At 40.5% G+C, this 18,665-nt stretch overlaps 1 protein-coding gene and 1 long non-coding RNA gene across 3 annotated transcripts in view; one reads left to right on the top strand and one right to left on the bottom strand.

The window, feature by feature from the left end:
* Window positions 1–18,665, top strand: part of LOC140342784 (uncharacterized) — an 830,340-nt gene that overhangs the window by 444,605 nt on the left and 367,070 nt on the right. The gene's annotated exons all lie outside the window — the stretch shown is intronic.
* Window positions 1–18,665, bottom strand: part of LOC140342826 (gamma-aminobutyric acid receptor subunit beta-4-like) — a 235,062-nt gene that overhangs the window by 161,741 nt on the left and 54,656 nt on the right. For both annotated transcript variants that reach the window (XM_072429188.1, XM_072429189.1), the window contains exon 2: window positions 1,466–1,554. In XM_072429188.1, the coding sequence (XP_072285289.1) occupies window positions 1,466–1,554 (89 nt within the window). The remainder of the gene's footprint in view (window positions 1–1,465; window positions 1,555–18,665) is intronic.

The raw sequence follows: 18,665 nt of genomic DNA, 5'->3' as shown, positions 1-18,665 counted from the left end.
CCAGCTGTACCTGTGGGTGAATTCTGCTCCTTCTCCATTAATGCAGAGCCTGCAGCCACGTGCATGTCCCGGGGAGACGCCATCTTGGAAGCCGGCCGCTGGGACTATGAGCGGGGATTGCGGTCTTTTGACATAATCCCCGACTTACCTTCTTTTTTCACACTTGTAGATAAACCTCTCAGGTGCTGAAAGTGACTATTTTTGGTAAATAGAAGACAACAGAAGAAGAAGACAAGAACAGCCAAATGCGGAGCTACGCATAGGCAGAGAGCTGTTCCAAGGACGCGAGTGATGCCGAGACTACAATTACCGGCATTACTTACGTCTATAGAACAGAACAAGCTGCTGCGCCATAGACCTGAGTGATGCCGGGAATTGTAGTAGCAGCATCACTCGCTGCAATACGTAGTGGCGGGCAGGCCAGATGCAGTTAATTTTCTGAACTCTTTGGGGGGCCAAACAAAAGGACCTCTCGGGCCAGAGTTTAACACCCCTGATTTAGGGGGTTCAAAGAGTCCCCCTTACCGGGGCTTAGACTGATGAACCAAGTGTTTACTTAACTGATAAAACTAGAAGAGTCCTAAGGGGTAATTATTATGCACTTAATGAGACTTTGAGTACTTTCACTACATGACTCCAATGCCATGTTGCAGGGTCAGCATTTTTCGGTCAAATGCAAGACTCATAAAGGTGTGTCTAAGGGTTTGCTATGATTATTGTCTTTTATGAGTCTCTCTTCAGTCAAGTCTTAGGATGTGTAGTGAGAATAATTTTCCTTCGGAAGCTTTCTCAGTAGTGGTGGCCAAAGGTCTGGCTTTGCTCAAGTAGGGACTGGGTGTGCATGGAGGAAAGTTCCAAAAAGAGGAATTGCATAAAAGGCCATATTCAATTTTGTTTAGACTCCTGTTTAGACTTCCTCAGGACTTGGCACTGGGGATGAGCGAGCAAATTTATTAAATTTGGTCTTGCAGCGAATTGGGGTGTTCTCGCTTATCAAACATGTAGGCGAGAACGGCCTTTGTAAATTTGGTCATCGAGACCGAATTTTTGGGACCTGCAAAACCAATCAGTTGCGTTCATGTGTCTTTGACTACATGGCTACAGCGATCATGTTCTTTCAGACTTAGCATCATTTGGGGCAAATGCAAGACCCTTGTTTAAATGTGTGTCCAAGGGTTTATTATCTCCATTGTCTCTCTTTGACTATAGATTTTGGTGAAAATTTTCACATCTATATACAATGGCACACATCAAGCCAAATCATTTTGAGGGTTTATAGGTCCCGCCTTCACCAGGGTTTAGTACTGATGAACAAACTGTGTACTAGAAGACTATTTGGTAACACAAGTTGCTGCTGTCTTTTTACTTTATGGATAGGAAAGCTGCAGGGGGATCTCTATAAGGCTATACATGAATGTTTCATATGAATCTTAACTGTTGTCAAGAGTTCTACTTAGTTACTGACCTCCAAAGTCTGGCCGCAATCGGATGTCATAGCCCTTCAGCAACTTGTCCACTGTTTTCTTCACAGCTGAGATATTCCCAGAAGGTGGGCTGAAAAGTAAAATAATAAATACAAATTATAAAAGCAAGTGGATTCAATATGTCCTTTGTGCAAGCAAAATTAAACAATTTCATAAAGTAATACTACCATAAACCTGGACATATGTTAAAAACACACATTATGAAGAGACCACCACTAAGTCACTATTATGAAAACCAAACGACAGTAAGACAAGAAAATCTGGAGACACCAACCACAAAAAACATGCACCTTTCCAGGCCATATAACTGCTACCAGCTGCAGGTGTCTGGCTCCCCCAAGACCCAACATCCCCCTGGATATCCACCTTAACAAGAACTCAAACAGCACCACTTCAATTTATTAGAAATGAACACAACAACTTCCTGCCAGTTACATGACCCTTCCCATCCTTGCAGGATTAAATACATCCGAGGAGGGGCCATGTAAGCCGCAGGATGCTCTTGTGTGCATTCCAAAAAGTTTTGAGATCATACCCCAAGTGTGCTCTGTGACGTTATCACCAAACTAAAATTATTACAGGAACAGCTGCTGGGAGCTCAGTTTTAATTAGGATTGGGAGGCCCCCAGAACTGCATTTCCAAAAACACCTTTTGTGTATGAGCAGGCTCTTCAGAATCTAGGTAGCAGTATTGTTTTATTAAAAATAGAATTTCTAATACCATAGGAAAACGTGTATGTATTGCAGATATGCATATGGCTATTCTCATATGCTAATGATTCTATAGATCATTTTGACGCACAATGGTAACCACTGTTAAATAATTTTGTTTCATCATGCACATTGCTTGGGTTTTGTGAGGCTGTTAAATTATACAGTTCCAATGCCCAAGCAATTTTCAGCTCTAGCTGAAGTGAAACTTCATATTGGACAACTAATTATAACATAAGGGCACTGAAAAAAACTTCTGGGCCTCACTTTCAGAACAGTCTTGTACCTAAATAATGCATATATTACATGTTGGAAATGATGAGAACTTTCATGCTGACCTACTGCAAATATTTAGTAGTTGGTCACATTCAACTAGACTTGTTCTGTAATTTTAAAAAGTTTTTACCAATTTAAGCCTTGGGCTCAGCCTATTTGGATGAATGTCAATGAGTTGGATGAGTAGCTAATGAGTAAGATCAGTAACCAAAGGGTTGGATGAGTAATTAATGAGTTGAATGAGTAGCCAGTGACTAGGATGGATAGCCAATGAGTTGAATGAATAGCTATTGATTAGGATAAGTATTTAAAGGGTTGGATGAGTGATCAATTAACTGAATGAGTAACCAGTGACTAGGATAAATAGCCAATGGGCTGGATAAGTAGTGATGTGGATTTTATGATTTTTTTATAAGAAGGAATCATAAAATATACTATATACAAGGCTTTTGCCTCATACTAACAAATGACTTTGTATCACCTACATCTTGTGTTTTTCCACATTGTCTCAAAGGGTGAGACTTCTGGACTCTAAACCTTTGTGACTTCTCAACATCAAGTTTGTGACCAACAGACCATTGTTCTACCATATGTACAAACATTGTAAATCTTTTTATAGTTAGGAACTCATGATAGTGCCAATTGTTTATTGACACCTAAAATCCATACATAGACATTATTCATGGAAATAAGTTCAAAGAAAAAAGGTTAACTGTTCCTATACTGTGCTAAATGTATTAATTTTATTGTTTGCTTTGAAAGGTAGAAACTCCCATTCTGGGCTGCTAATCATTTTGCAGTTATAAACTCATGCACAAGGTAAAAACTTTAGAACAATAGCCACATTTGATTGTTCTCCCACATGTACCAATAAAAGCAACGAATAGCAAAAAGTTTCTGTTCCTTTAAGAAGGGAATGCATTAAACTATAACAGTAGCTAATGAGTCGGATATGTAGCTAATGAGTAGGATGGATAGCCAAAGGGTTGGATGAGTAGCCAATACGTTGAATTAGTAGACAATGAATTGAAAAAGTTGCCACTGAATTGATTGAGTAGTCAATGAGTAGGACAAGTAGCTAATGAGCAGGAAGAGTAGCTAAAGATATGGATGAGTAGCCAATGAGTTGGATGAGCCACAACTGAGTTGGAGAGGTTTATGCCATAGGAAAACCTCTCAGTGGTCTGCAACCATGGGCACACAAAAACATACCCTGTGGCGCCAGTGACATTTATAGTACTAGTATATATTAGAGCCCTGGACTCTGGGATGAGAAGGAAGGTACTGGGTGGGCCTTTCTATTTCATCCTAAGTACACCCCTAAGTTTGGGCTATAGAGGGCGTTTTCCGAGGTAGATGGAATAGCAGCAGGTAGGCTGCTAACAAGCCTGTATAGGAGCAAATCAGCTAGGAAGCTTGTGTTGCCTTGTGATGAAAAGCTGCTGATGCTGAATTTTTCATTACTATTTGGACGTTAAAATTTGTTGCTAAAGACATTTCTAAAAAAAAAAGGACTGTTCAGTGGATCCAGAGGACTCTGTGATCTTTACAGGCGGATGTAGGCTGCCTTTACATTTCTGTTTGATTTGATTGCTGCAAGGAAGCTATATTGTTTTGAAAAAAATAAAGATACTGTTAAGTTAAACAAACTACTTGGTGTGCTTGCTGCAAAGGCTAATCTCCCTAATATCACACATTGAACCATCAGACTACACATTGTAACTTTGCTTTAAGTCACAAGGCAAAAGCATGAGCTGATCTTTTAGGCATTTGGGAATGCAGCCAACAACTGCACAGGTACCAAAGTATGCATAAGCAGGATGACCAGCATCTTAATTTTTTTTCATAGGTTACACTCTACTTTTGTTCATTGACAAACATTTCAAAACCACACTTGCTATTATGTTTACTGGTTTGTACAGCATAGCAAAAATTTTTAAAAAGTTAACACAACAATTAGATCATTTTATAAAAATATGGACATTTTGTCACACTTACCTCTTCCTCAGACACCTCTCTCCTATCAGGAAATAGCCTTTTAATCATCCCTGGCTATTTAGCTAGCTCAAACACAGCACTCAGTGTTCATGCAACGTGTCTGCCCTAGTGCCAAGCCCCTAGCTCTTCTGAGCAAGTTCCTGTACACCTGTTGGGTAATTCAGTGTTTCCCCTGTCCAGCTCCTGTTTTAACCCTGTTTCCCAGTCTGTTGTTTCCCAGCCTTATCCCTTGTGCTGTTCCAGTGTTCCTCTCTGTCTATGGTTGTTCCTGTGTCACCTGTGCCTCCTGTTGCTTCCGGTGTTCCCTGTGTCCCCAGTGGCCCCTGTGTCACTGGTGTCTATTTCCTGGATCCCTGGTATTTGACCCCTGGCTTGTGACCTGACATCTCTTGCATGCTGCCTGCCTTGACCCCGGCCTTCCTTGACAACTCCTCTGCTTAGTGATTTAATACCGTGTGTCTTCCTGCTCATCCTGGTGTGCCCAAGCACCGCAGCCTGGCCATAACCAGCAGCTGGTTTACAATAATATTATGACAACACTGTTTCTGTTTTAACCTCCTTGAATGAAAATAATTACTTGGAGTGTCAAAGCACTTAGATCACCCCAAAAACTACAAAAGTGCTCTACCATCTAAAAAAAACTCAATGGTGATATAGCGATCCTACAGGAAACTCACCTGTCATCAGCACACTTTTAGTTGCTGCGTAAGCTGTTGGTGGGGAAAGTATGGTAAGTGTCTGCACAAGGAACCAAAGCAGAAGTCATGATATTTGTGACCATGCCAACACCCTTGCGCATAGACTTTCCAGCACTCTCAGCAACAGTCCATGCACCAGCAGGCTGAAGAGGGGCCATCATGGGGCAAGATTAACCACTCTGTTACCCCTTGCTCAACACACCATCACAGGTGGACTGCCACCACGTGCTTAGATGGAAGCATGCATCGTTACCCTTTGCAACCACAGTTATGCTTCTGCATTTTTAATACTCTCTGTGTCACCCACTGCCACTCCAGACAGGGATGTCTCAGCAATCATGTTTATAGTAGTGTTTTCGGGTTAGCAGGTTACACTATTTCTACTTAGAGCATTCATGAATTCAGCTTACACTTTTTATAGTGTTTAATAAGTAAAAACATACAAAAACAGTGCATAAACAAATACAGGAAAATAAAGACTAATCTAAGAACAATAACAGAACTATAGCAGAAGCGCAAAAAAAAGGGAAAACTGTGAAATAATACTTAGGTAGAGTTGGTTTGCCTTGGTCCAGGTTGCTGTGTAAAGTCCAAGTTATTAGTCAGAGTCACTGGGCTCCCTGCAGTGCTCAATGTGTCAGTGCCATTGTCCTTAGCAACAAGATGATTTCAGTGAGAGCTCCCTCTGTTAGGCTTACATGGCATCTTCTATGCCAACAACAGAGATGGAACTAATACAACAATCCCATGATAGCCAGGTGGGGGCTGTCCCGGGGGCTGTGTCCACATTGGTTATGATGCTCTGTGGACACTTCCAAAATGCCCTTGTTCTAGCCATCATTAATAATTTCATAAGTACAGGTTTTATAAAAATGCCAACTTATGGCTCGCCAGAACAGAATAAATATGGTTTCCAGGCTTTCCTGAGGCATAGGAGAATAGTTATTGATCTCAAATTGCTCATTATAATGATCCAGCTACAAATCAGCCATCTACCACTTTATACAGAATGGCATATTTGCAATATAAAGATTATTAATAAATGGGTTTCAGAATACAGTTCAGAGTTCAATAAGAGGCCACTCAACTATCCTTATCTGAGTTTTATGACACATGGAGACACAAAACTTCAACTTTTACAATGTGTGTTGTAAATAGAGGGTCTGGAAGGATGCTGGTTGTCAGATCAAGACATATCATCCTTTCCTTTATCTCACTGTAAATAAAACCTAATTAGTATCGCTGATGATATAAGTGACAACCCTAGATTTGAATGTTAGGATGTAATAATATTGCCTACATTGCAAATGTTATGATTTCAATCTGCAACTATGTTGTAAACCTGTAAATGCAATTCAATTGTGTTGTACATATATGAGCATTCACTGCAATGACTTGTCTATAAGAAACTTTAATAGGAAAAGTAAACTCTCCTCTGATTACAAATAGGAATGCATCACTTTATTTGATAGTAATTAAGAATGTTGCATGCTGTGTTAGGACTAAAGCTACGTACACACGTCAGATTTTGATCGCCCGATAATCGGCATCGGCCAATTATCGGGCGAAAATCTGCCGTGTGTACAGTCGGTGTCGTCCATCGTCCGGACGACCGACCTGCCGGATCCACGGACGATGGACGACAGCCGATCCTAATGAAAGGGAAGGGGAGAGCGCGCAGCAGGGTGCCGCTCCGTCGCTCTCCCCCTCCCCTCTCCATAGAGCATGAACGGTGCTGTATGTACAGCACCGTTCATGTATCGTGCACTCCCTTGTCGTTGGAAAGGATCGTGAAAGATCCTTTCCAACGACAAAAATTGGAAGTGTGTACGCAGCTTTAGGGTTAGGGTTGAGTGGTTGGGACTTTTTCCTAATGGGTGGATGCCCACCCCTCATAACGATGACCGGCATCTGATCCTGATAAGGAAGGGCTGTCTGCGTCCTCGTAGCCAGGGATACCAGCAATGCACACTCCCCCTATTAATCATGTAGCTGTTGGCTGCACGTAAGAGTTTATTGCCTGTCTGATTGTCTATCACATAGAGCCCAATCCCCAGATGTGGGAGTGGCAATACATAGCCACGAGGGACGCCAGCAGAGGAAAGGGCCAGACCATTTAAAAACCTGACACAAGGAGAGCATACTAAGGATCAGCAGGGAAACACTATCCTGGAACCAAATCCTTATAGGACAGGGTACTGGTCAGTGGACATTTTGCAATCAATAGGGCATGCTTCTATAGGAAGGAAAATATTTGAATAAGGGTTATCTACAAGGCATACAGAAAATAGGCTGACCATTGAACAAATTTTTTATACTGTGGTGAACTTTGTAGTTTAAATCATAGATTATATGTAGCAACTGTTTTTTTTTCTAAAATATGAAATGATAATTTCATGACTATAGTTTAACTGTTTAATATTAATCTGTTACTAAGTCTATGATAGGCTTAAGCATGAGGGTTTTCATAGGATTTATTGATTTATATGAAATAGTATATTCAGTAGCACTAATTAGATATGACTACATTGATTGCCCCCTCTCTTTGTGCTCTAGTCCCTTTTGAAACAAATCGTCCACCTAACATTGGAATACGTATGAATATAGAAAATTACTAGTTTGGAAACGATTGCATTGATATGTGAGAATTTATGTTAAAATCCAAAATGGGGATTAATTAGTTAATTGATAGTGTCTGATGCACACTCACAGCTAAAGGTATATTAATGAAGGGTTTCAAAATCCTCACTTGTTTGGCTTGTCACTAAGGTGTAAAAATGCAATCAAAGTAAGCTGTTAAAGTTAATTAGCCTTTTTCATTTTAATCTGAAGCCTGTACCAACCTGATATAGGATACCTACATTGATGGATCATGTGACTCATTTATCCAGAAAATAGACATCTCTATTGATAGCAGTAAGTGCTCTACATGTCAATACAATATTTGCATTAAGATAATGCTGAGTTGTTATAATGAATATGTAAATGTCTGTATTCAATAGGCTAATGAACTCCTGATGAAGCGGACTTTGTTCTGAGAAACCAGTTGATATATCATTAGCCTATTCATTATGTACTAACCTCTGGATTTATTATGTACCTTTTGGATTTTTGTGATGTTTTAAGAATTATAAATGAATAAATCATTGGATTATTTCTAAATATATTGTTTGAGGTGTTCAAAAAAATATTATATGCTTTAAAAGTCCCAAGGCCAATGACCCAGCCAAAGAAAGTGTCTTGCAATGTGTTGGGTTAGCACAATTTAATATCAGTTATGTCTCACCAACAATAATGCTTTACCAGTATATACTGGTATATGTATACCATATATGAGGTCATCCTAAAGGAATGCAGCATATCCTGTAAGGTTTAAGGATAATTATGGGTCAGTACTGGTCAAACACCAGCCATTGTCTTAGTTCCTTCCTGAGTAGTTAAAAACACAGTGCCATACCTAATGAAGGAGTCTTGACCAGAGCTTGCTGGATGCAACATGTTTCTTTGATCATCTGCCAAGTTATTGATTTCCAGTTGCTGGATGCAACATGTTTCTTTGATCATCTGCCAAGTTATTGATTTCCAGCAGAATCTTTGGGTGAATTCAGTTTTCTTCCGCAGCTAAGTATCTTTTGTTACCGCTTATTAATTGTTATTACAGTATTGCATTGTTTTGTCTATCTTATTAAATAGTATAATCATTCAAGTCTTTGTGTTATCTCTCTTTGTACACTTCAAATTGAACCCATCAATATTTGCATAAACTGTCACAAATTATATCCGTGACATAACACAATGTTAGATTGAAAGGGGTGTGGCATATTCTAACCATTTGCATTAATCTAAAGGAGCTATCTTGAGTACATTTGATATCTGATAAAGGGACATTTATGATCCTGGTCTGTTTTAAAACAAAGACAACATAATTTTTTTATTTTAAGGGGAGATCAAGAATTATTGTTATCCCCAATATCACAATAATACACAAAAAGCTGGTGTATTCTGTTGTGGAGAAAAAGCATGACAATTCAACAGGCAGATGGGCCACCATCCACCTACATTTTCCTTTGTCTCCGCTACAGCTGATAGCAGTATATAGACCAAATCAAGACAACCAAACCTTCTATTTGAAATTAACTCAAATACTCCTCAGTACCATTTGTTGAAGGGGACTTCAACGCTGTTCCCAATGGTTTTGAGGATCGTAGACCGACTCTTAGAAGATGTAACACCTCCAACCACAACGATTCTCACTTTGAGAATTTTTTGTCATCCACTGGACTGGTAGATAAACTCGCATCCCTTTGAACAAGACTTTACCCATCATTCCACAGCTCATTCAACTCTATCTAGGATAGATTTTATCTTACTATCCGATACATTGCTATCTAGATCGGCTGATGCCAAAATTCATCCTATAATGATTTCTGATCGTGTTCCAGTCTCCTTTATTCTTCTTGAGGATCATCTTTATAAACCAGATTTTGTGTGGTACTTTCCCTCCTGCCTAGCAAAGGATGAGAATTTACATCTTCAATCTATCTACACAAGTTGTAAAAGGACTGAAACAGGGATGTAGGAGACACTGGTAGGGATAAGCAAGAATGCCTCTGGCATTCTCACGAAAATTTTTTCGAACTTCCGAAGGTTTCGTGGAAAAAGGAAATTAAAACGGGAGGATTTCTAGAGCTGCATGGTTAATTAACCTCTAGTGCCCTGGGGATCGTACACTCCTCTCAATGAATGCAGCCCCAGCTGCAATCATTGAGAAGATGCCCGGCAAAGGAGAACCTCCTGACATTGTAATATAACTATCTCTTACAAATGATATATTTGTTAGATACAAATGTATCATTTGTAAGAGATACTTATATTACAATGTCAGGAGGTTCTCCTGTCTGGGCATCCTCTCAATGATTGCAGCTGTGGCTGTATTCGTTGAGAAGAGCGTGTGATCCCCGGGGCACTAGAGGTTAATTAACCTCTAGTGCCCAGGAATAGCAGAGGATTTTAAGGGCTGCATGATGCAGCCCTGGAAATCCTCCTGTTTGGCGAGAGCTCGACCTCTAGGCGAATCAGAAGGCCGTTCTTGCTTACATTTTCGGTAAGTGAGAAAGGCCCAATTCGCCGCTGGATTAACTTATTATTTTTGCTCGCCCATCCCTATACACTGGACCTCCCTATCTCAAAAGCAAGCAATTATAGGCCAACATTTAATCGATTTTATTCCCTCTCTCCGTCCCTGCTGTGGTATTGGTCTGCATACTATACCATTCTAAGAAAGGATCTTGATTGGTCTAGATGCTCAAACCAGGAAGCCACTGATGAAAAAAAAATGCTATTTGTTCCTGATGAAGCGGAGTTTGCTTCATGAAACGCCTTGAACATTTAATGCCTACTAACACACACTAGACCAACTATGGAACTGTAAAGACTAATTTTATGAATATTTTTAAATGCAGTTTTGAATAAATAAATGTTTTAGAATATGCCTATGAAACACAAATATTTTGTTTGGTTGAGTGCCTTAAAAGTCCCCAAATCATCCCCTTCTGTCTGTTCAAATTGTTAAAATAGGGATGTGGCATGTGATTTAAATTTGATTAAGAAAAATGAGTTGTCCATATTGTTTTATATATAAATTTCCAACAATAAATAAAGTACTGGTAGATGGATTACGAAAATATTAATGCGTCACATAAATCCGACTCAAAACTGTACTGGGGCTCAGCTAAAGCAGTTCAACGAGGCAATATCATAGTCCACTGTTCGACCCTTCGCAAGAAAACCATGCAAAATAATATTGACACCTGTAATCAGGCTAGAGCAGCTTATAATTAATATAAATCCTCCTTACTTCCTGCAGATAGAGACATCTGGAAACAAGCCAAACAAGTTTGTGATGTACGTATTACAATTTAGATTGTATAAAGAAGTAGAGTTCTTGAACATTTAAAGCCAACAATTTACCAGATTTATTGCCGAAATAACGGCAATAAATCTGGTAAATTGTTGGCTAACCTAGCTAGAGGATATTGTTAATCAAAACCAGTGATGACATTATGTGATACAACAGGATTGATCCATCGCTCCCCTAGGGATCAAGCGATCCGCCAATGCCAAAGGACCAGATGGTTATACAAATTAGAGAACCTAGCTGACACATTAGCAAATTTATATAATACTCTATATCTCGACCAATCCTACCTTCCTTCTGGTCATTTAGCCTATATCTTCATTCATTTAGCCTATTCTTCATGAAAAACAAAAGGGTTCTATGGATTTGGGATCATACCCTTTATATATCAATATCCCTTATTAACCAGAATGTGAAAATATTTCATCTAAGGTGCTGGCCTATCACTTATAGATGCAACCTAGTCTGGTTTTGTGGTGGGTCGGTCCATCCGCAAATTGTTGGAGCAGGCTAGGTTGTCAGATGCTTTCTCCCTGTCGGCGGCCCTTTTGGCTTCATTTAGTTATGTCGAGATTTGGGTTTCGGGGCCACCTTCTCTCCTTCCTAAGGGCTATGTACTCCTCTCCAAAAGCACAGGTACATTTAGTTGGAGTACTCCCTGCATAGAGGCACAAGACAGGGCTGTCCCGTCTCCCCTCGAGTCACACTCGGGAATACCGCTAGGGGGGTTTAAGGGGTCCTCATTAGCCGTACTGAAGTTAGAGCCAAACTATTCACAGATGATGTAATACTCCAATGAATAATCCAAATACTCATACGAATAATCAAAAAAAAGATCTAATAAACCTTTTTGAACATATAAGAATATATGGGCAATTCCCTGGCTTCCATATAAATCAAACCAAAATTGAGATGCTCTTCCTAAATCATAATTGCCCTTCAACTTTATTATCTTGGCTAACCCACACTGGTGTTAAGGTTGCCCAAAATACTATTAAGTATTTGGGAATACATGTCTCCAGAAAAGTGCAACAAATTTACAATTTAATCTATGCTTCACTTGTCAATAAGATTTTGTTGGAACTTACTGCTTGGAAAAACTTACCTCTGCCCCTTAGGGTAGATGCCATCTGATTAAGATAAGCTTTTTCAATCAGGGACACCATACTTGCCTTTAAGAAGGGAAGAAGAAAGATGAGACTTTTAGTCACTCGCGATACCTACCTTTCAGGGTTAGACCTGCAAGGATCCACTCAACAAGTATTTCACCAATGACATATTAAGGGAAAAGAATTACCTGGAGATTTATTTGATCAAGAACTGGGTCGCTTCCTTACCTTGCAAGTATTAAGTAACAAACTGTCCTCCCAAACATCCCTGATGCACTCATTATACTACTTATAACTAACTAATACAATTAATTATGTTCATGAGTTGCGGATTATTCAGAGGTGCTACGCCACAATCGTTATGATAATGTAAGGTACTTACCCCGCCAGAGATCCCGCGTTGCCCGGGCCACCGCTGCTCTGCTCACAGCGTGTCCCCTCTCTCTGGCAGAGGGATCCTTCCCGGCCGAACGGCATCCCCAGCATCCCTGCAGACATGCACAGTGCTGCACGCACCTTCAGCATTCCTGTGGGCGTGCACAGCACTGCACGGCTCAGGGGTCCTGCTGTAAGAGACGCGCCTTTTGTACCCCCCGAGGTATGTATAGTTTGAATTCCCTGCAGCCAAATCGGGCGCAAGGGATTTATTATTCAGTATGTTTCTTCCAATCCAATAGCGCCAGGTGGGTTGGGCACTCTGCCCATTTATTGAGACCCTGTCATTAGCACCCTTGCCCGTTAAAGCCTCTGTGTTATAGTGTGCTTGGGTGCGTTGTATGTTGGATTACCTTTTTGACCTCTGTTGTCTTGTCATCAGCTCAGACTTATTACCAGCAGCGACCCGGTCTGATTATTGACTTTGCATGAACTCTGCCTGCCCTGACTTGGAATGGTCCCTGACTACACCTTCTGCATCATCCTTTTAAACCTCGCTTATCGGCTTGACCTTTGGTGTTTTGACCTCGGCCTGTACCTGCATTACGGAATAATGTTTGTTCAAAGGATACCCCAGAGTTGGTTGTGATTTGTGTGCCCAGGCGCATTCTTGATAATTTAAAGATCAATACAAGGATTTTTAACTGAAACTCTGGACAGCACCAATGTACACAAATAGGGGGGATGAGCTTGATATAGAAGATGTAATTGACTAAATTTTACAGGGTTATCAAACAATATTGAAAATAATGATTAACGTAAATCATCATGTAAAACTGCGGGAAAACCAAAAAATCCAAAACGTACAAAAAAAAAATAAGTTTCATTTGATTGTTAAACAGATCCTACCTTTTCTTCTCAGACATTCCAATGTTAACAAAATACAATCGGCATTTACCAACTTTTTTTGGCAGGGTAAGACCCCTCATATTGCAAGGCTTAAATTATGCAAGAGTAAGGACTGTTTTGATTTAAATCTTCCTGTTATTAGGAAATATATTATAGCATGTCTCTTATGACATGCCAGAGACTGGTGGCATTACACCAGATACTACACTGATATTACTTTAGAATCGGCAGTTGTAGGCTCGTGTTCATCACTGGTAGCACTTCTACATTCTTCCCTATCTGCTATTCTTAAACATCCCCTGAGAAACCTGCTTTTCAGGGGCACTTTGGTAGCATGGAGGGAGAGAAAGAAAATGTACAGGGTTTTCCATACTATTTCACCAACTCTACCCATACACACTTGTCCCTATTTCCCGCAGGGATCTCAGTTTAAGGCCTTGCAACTTTGGAAATCCAGTGGAATCACAGAATTGGCTCACGTGATAGAAGATCAGCTACTGCCCTTTTCCATACTAAGCCCAAAATATGCACTGCCCTTACACCACTCCCTTTTTTTTTTTTTTTGTATTCAACTAAAACGCACAGTATTTCTGACAACTTCTACGACACGTTTGTTAAAAAAACATCTTTGTATATTTGCCAGTAAGAAATGTGTTATGCAAAATTGGCTTAGCTCATTGTATCCTGCTCTTAACCAGCTTCTACAAATCCTGCGTCGTTGATGCCTATAGATAAGACTGAGGCAACATAACATATTGATGTCACGGCAGATACCATGAATACTCGGGAGACTGGAGCCTCTGTGCTATCTGCACGTTTGGCGGAGGTGTGAGCTAGGTACAGGTACAGAGTCTAAGGAACCGCCTGGTGTTCACCAGAGCACCCCACAAGGGATGATGGGCTTTGCTGAAGGTGGCTCCTAGGTTGCGGCCCTCAGACACACCTGTGCAGATGGCAGCTGACTGCAGAGGAAACTGGAGTGTAGTCCAAATTTGTCAGGCAATTTCCGAAACAGGAGCAGGTCAGGGCAGGCACGAACTAGCGTAGCCAAAAACAAGCCGAAGTCAGAACCAGGGAATCGGTAAATAGCAACAAACACAAACTGGAGCTTCAGGTAGGAAACCAATTGCAAAGCAAGGCGTGTATGACTGAGCACAGCATTATACAGAGGTTAACAGGCAGGCTGGGTGGGGGGGGACTGGTTAAACAGGTGCTATATAACCAGCAGGTCAAATCCGGCGACGCCTATGTCTCCAAGGTCTGGGCAGAACAGCCTGAAGCAAGGTAAGACAAGCATCTATGCAGTGCATGAAGGTGGACTACAAGTCCCAGATCAACTATGTTGCTGATCTGTGACACTTGATACCCACCCTTCGAAGTATTTCAATTTTGCACCAGATAGGGAGCTGGATATTTCCAGCGTCCCCAAGAGGGGTCTACCAGGCCATGGACGCATTAACCCCCCTGGCAGTAATACCAAGTGTGACTCGTCCCCCGTCGTCCTGCTGGTCCCCGCAAGCCCTGGGGAGACGTCCTTCTCCTCCGATCTCCAGCCGTGCAATGCAGAGACAATCTCAGGGGTTTCCCGGTGACGTTGGTGCAGGTGGAAGGATCGGCGGGAAATTCAAATAATTTTGTATTGGATTCAACAAAAAAATAGCTGTATTGAGTCCAATACAAACAAATCGTCATTAAATAGGCTTTCCCCTTCAATGACAAATAGACAAAAAACAATTGAAAAATAGAAATGAATCCAAAAAATTATTTGGCAAAGCAAAACAGAAAAATTTGAAAATGGCACTTGTCATCCATTCCACTGCCTCTGGTTCATCTAAGAAGCAAGGACCAGCCGGTCAATCTGGGAGTGAAACAATTGGCAAGGAAAAGGTGGCCAAAAAAGAGGGTAAATCCACAATACTGCGAAAAAAACGCTGTAACTCCATCTTTGGTTGCTGCAAGGTGGAACGGAAACCCCCATCTGTAGCGTAGACCTTCAGCCCTCAAAACTTCCATTAGGGGCGAAGGGCCCTCATCAAAGCCAGCGTATGGCGGGATAGGTCCTGCATATTCATTATGGGCGAATCCTGAAACAAATGTCTTCCTTTAGAGGGAAAGACATTAATTTGCATACAACATCCCTCACTCTGCTAGTTTACAGGTCAGTCAGTTTTGTCAAGATCCCACCACTCATTCTTAATTTACCATTTTCTTTTGCTAAGAGCACACATTATTATCATACAGTATTTATATAGCACCATCATATTATGCAGTGCTGTACAAAGTCCATAGTCATGTCACTAACTGTCCCTCAAAGTAGCTCACAATCTAATGTCCCTACCATAGTCATATGTCATTAATGTAGTCTAAGGTCAATTTTTTTTTTTAAGGAGAAGCCAATAAACCTCACTGCATGTTTTTGGGATGTGGGAGGAAACCAGAGTACCCAGAGAAAACCCACACAGACACGGGGAGAACCTGCAAACTCCATGCAGATAATGTCCTGGCTGAGAATTGAACCTGGGACCTAGCGCTGCAAAGGCCGAAATGCTAACCCCTGAGCCACCGCGCGCGGGGGTTAGCATGTCAGCCTTTGCAGCCACCGCGCACATCATGAAATAAATCTATATGAAAACACTGAAAGGGTAAACTGGCTTTTGAAAAAGGGCATCAGCATCAATAGCATCTTGAACCAAGCAGAGGGTTAATGAAAGTTAATATTTTTTTTTCAATTTATTTTTAAATCCTAAAACTTCATTAACCTGTCAACTTCATTGACCTTGCAACATATACAGCAACGTAATGAAACAAACAGATCCTTCAACTAATCTATCCAGCCTTTCTCTAGAAGGCTATATGGCAAGGCTGATGTCGTTTGATTTTGGACGTATATGGGATGAACCAACTGAGTGGAAAAGATAATTGAAAAGTAAAGAAAGAAATAAGAAGAGGACAGTCATAATAAGTCATAATAAGGTAGGAGGATACAGTCATGGAAAGTATGAACACAGCTTTATAAAGACTTATTGACTAGATGGCACTTAAATATTAGTATTGTTATTAACATTGACAGCTATACTTTAAGCAACCTTAAGCTCATTTAAGTACAATGAGTTTTGGTGTGAACTGTAGAAAGTTTAAGAACCATTAGCTCAGCCTTCCAGAACCTTTTTATCCTAACTTTCAGGTCTTCAGAGAACTCCTGCTTTAACACTGGTCAACAAACATTTTCTTGCCAAACAGATTAAAGTCATTCTAGGTTATGTTTGATGCACAGATTCCAAATATGGTATTGGTTTTACTATATTGGCTCTAGTTTTTTAAATAATGACCTCAATAATAACCTTATAGAAAATTAGTGAAACATGAAAATTATATAAAATTAAACTAAATATGCCTACATATACAAAATTAAATTTTTGAAATACTTAATGTTAATATATTCTATATTCAGTATATTTACAGAACTAATCACAAAGAAGTAATTGAAAAACTCTGTGTGATTTCCCTTTATGCTGATGTTCAGGACAATCACGTTGAAGGCTCCAGCAGTAGTCTGCCATCATGTGTCTATCCCATCTGCCCTAATACCTTTATTCCACCTTTATATCTTGACAGAACCTCTCCCCTTGTTCCTCACTGAAATTGCCAAGGTTTTCTGGAAATTTTTGCAAATGGCTATGGAGATAGTGTACCTTTATGCTCATAGTAGCACCCAAATTTTTAAAGTTTGAGAGTAAGTTTTATACCAGTTCTTAATACTTTTGTGCTTTACGGTTACCCAAGAAGTTCTTGACAGCCATTACATAGCCAGGCAGAACCTTCAGTATCAGTCATGTAACTTGTGAAATTTGAATCATTTATCAGTTTCCGAATCTGGGGTCCATCAAAGATTCCTGCTTTTAATTTTTCAGTACTAAATCCAGGGAAGAATCTACAAATGTATTTGAAGCATTCACTGTCTCTGTTCAGAGCTCTAACATACTGCTTCATTAATCCCAACTTTATGTGTACTGGAGGGAGAATGATTTTCTTCTTTGTCAACCATTGGCTTGGTAATGATGTTAGCCGCACCTTTTTTCATGTTTTCCCTTGGAGGCCATGTCACTTTTTTTTAGTGATCTTGCTTTGCTCTACTATCCCACAAGCAGATGAAACATTGGTACTTTGTGTATCTACTTTGCTGTCCAAGTAGGAAGTTTAGTATTTTTAAATTATTATTATTTTTAAACAGGATTTATATAGTGCCAACATATTATGCAGCACTGTACATTAAATAGGGGTTGCAAATGACAGACTAATACAGACTATGATACAGGAGGAGAGGACCCTGCCCGAAGAGCTTACAATCTAGTAGGTGGGGGAATTTACACACAATAGGAGGGGGATATGTAGTGGTGGGAAGTAGTGATGGTTTCAAAAGACAGAAGAAGATGGGTGGGCAAGTTTCGAAAAATAGGTTTTTAGTGCTCTTTTAAATGAGCAGAAAGTAGGAGCAAACCGAATAGGACGAGGAAGACCATTCCAGAGAGTTGGGGCAGCTCTAGAGAACTCTTGTATCCGTGCGTGTGATGAGGTTATGAGTGAGGAAGTCATTAGTAGGTCATTGGAGGAGCAGAGAGAGCGGCTGGGGGAGTATTTTTTTACCAAGTCAGAAATGTAAGTGGGACAATAACTGTGGAGGGATTTGAATTTGAACTGTGGAAGGATTCTAAGGTGAAATGGAACCCAGTGTAGAGATCTGCAAAGAGATGCAGCAGAAGAGGAGCGGTGGGAAGGATGGATGAGTCTGGCTGCAGCATTCATGATAGATTGTAGAGGAGAGAGTTGGGTTAGTGGAATACCAGAAAGGAGGAGGTTACAGTAGTCCAGACAAGAGATGATAAAAACATGTACAAGGAGTTTGGTGGTCTCAGGGGACAGGTAGGGGCGGATTTTGGAGTGTAGGGGCGGATGTTGTGTAGCTGAAAGTGACAGGACTTGGAAATGTTCTAAATATGGGGAGTAAATGAGAGAGCAGAATCAAAGGTGACACCAAGACAACGTGCCTGAGGGGAGGGCCGAATAACAGTGTTGTTAACAGTTAGATATAGGTCAAAGTGACAGGACCTGGAAATGTTCTGAATATGGGGGGTGAATGAGAGGGCCGAGTCAAAGGTGACACCAAGACAACGTGCCTGACACCCCTTGA

The sequence above is a fragment of the Pyxicephalus adspersus genome, chromosome W, assembly GCF_032062135.1.
Source record: "Pyxicephalus adspersus chromosome W, UCB_Pads_2.0, whole genome shotgun sequence".
NCBI classification, from domain to species: Eukaryota; Metazoa; Chordata; class Amphibia; order Anura; family Pyxicephalidae; genus Pyxicephalus; species Pyxicephalus adspersus.
Note: the sequence above shows the minus strand (reverse complement) of the source record. Positions and strands in the feature narration are given on the sequence as shown.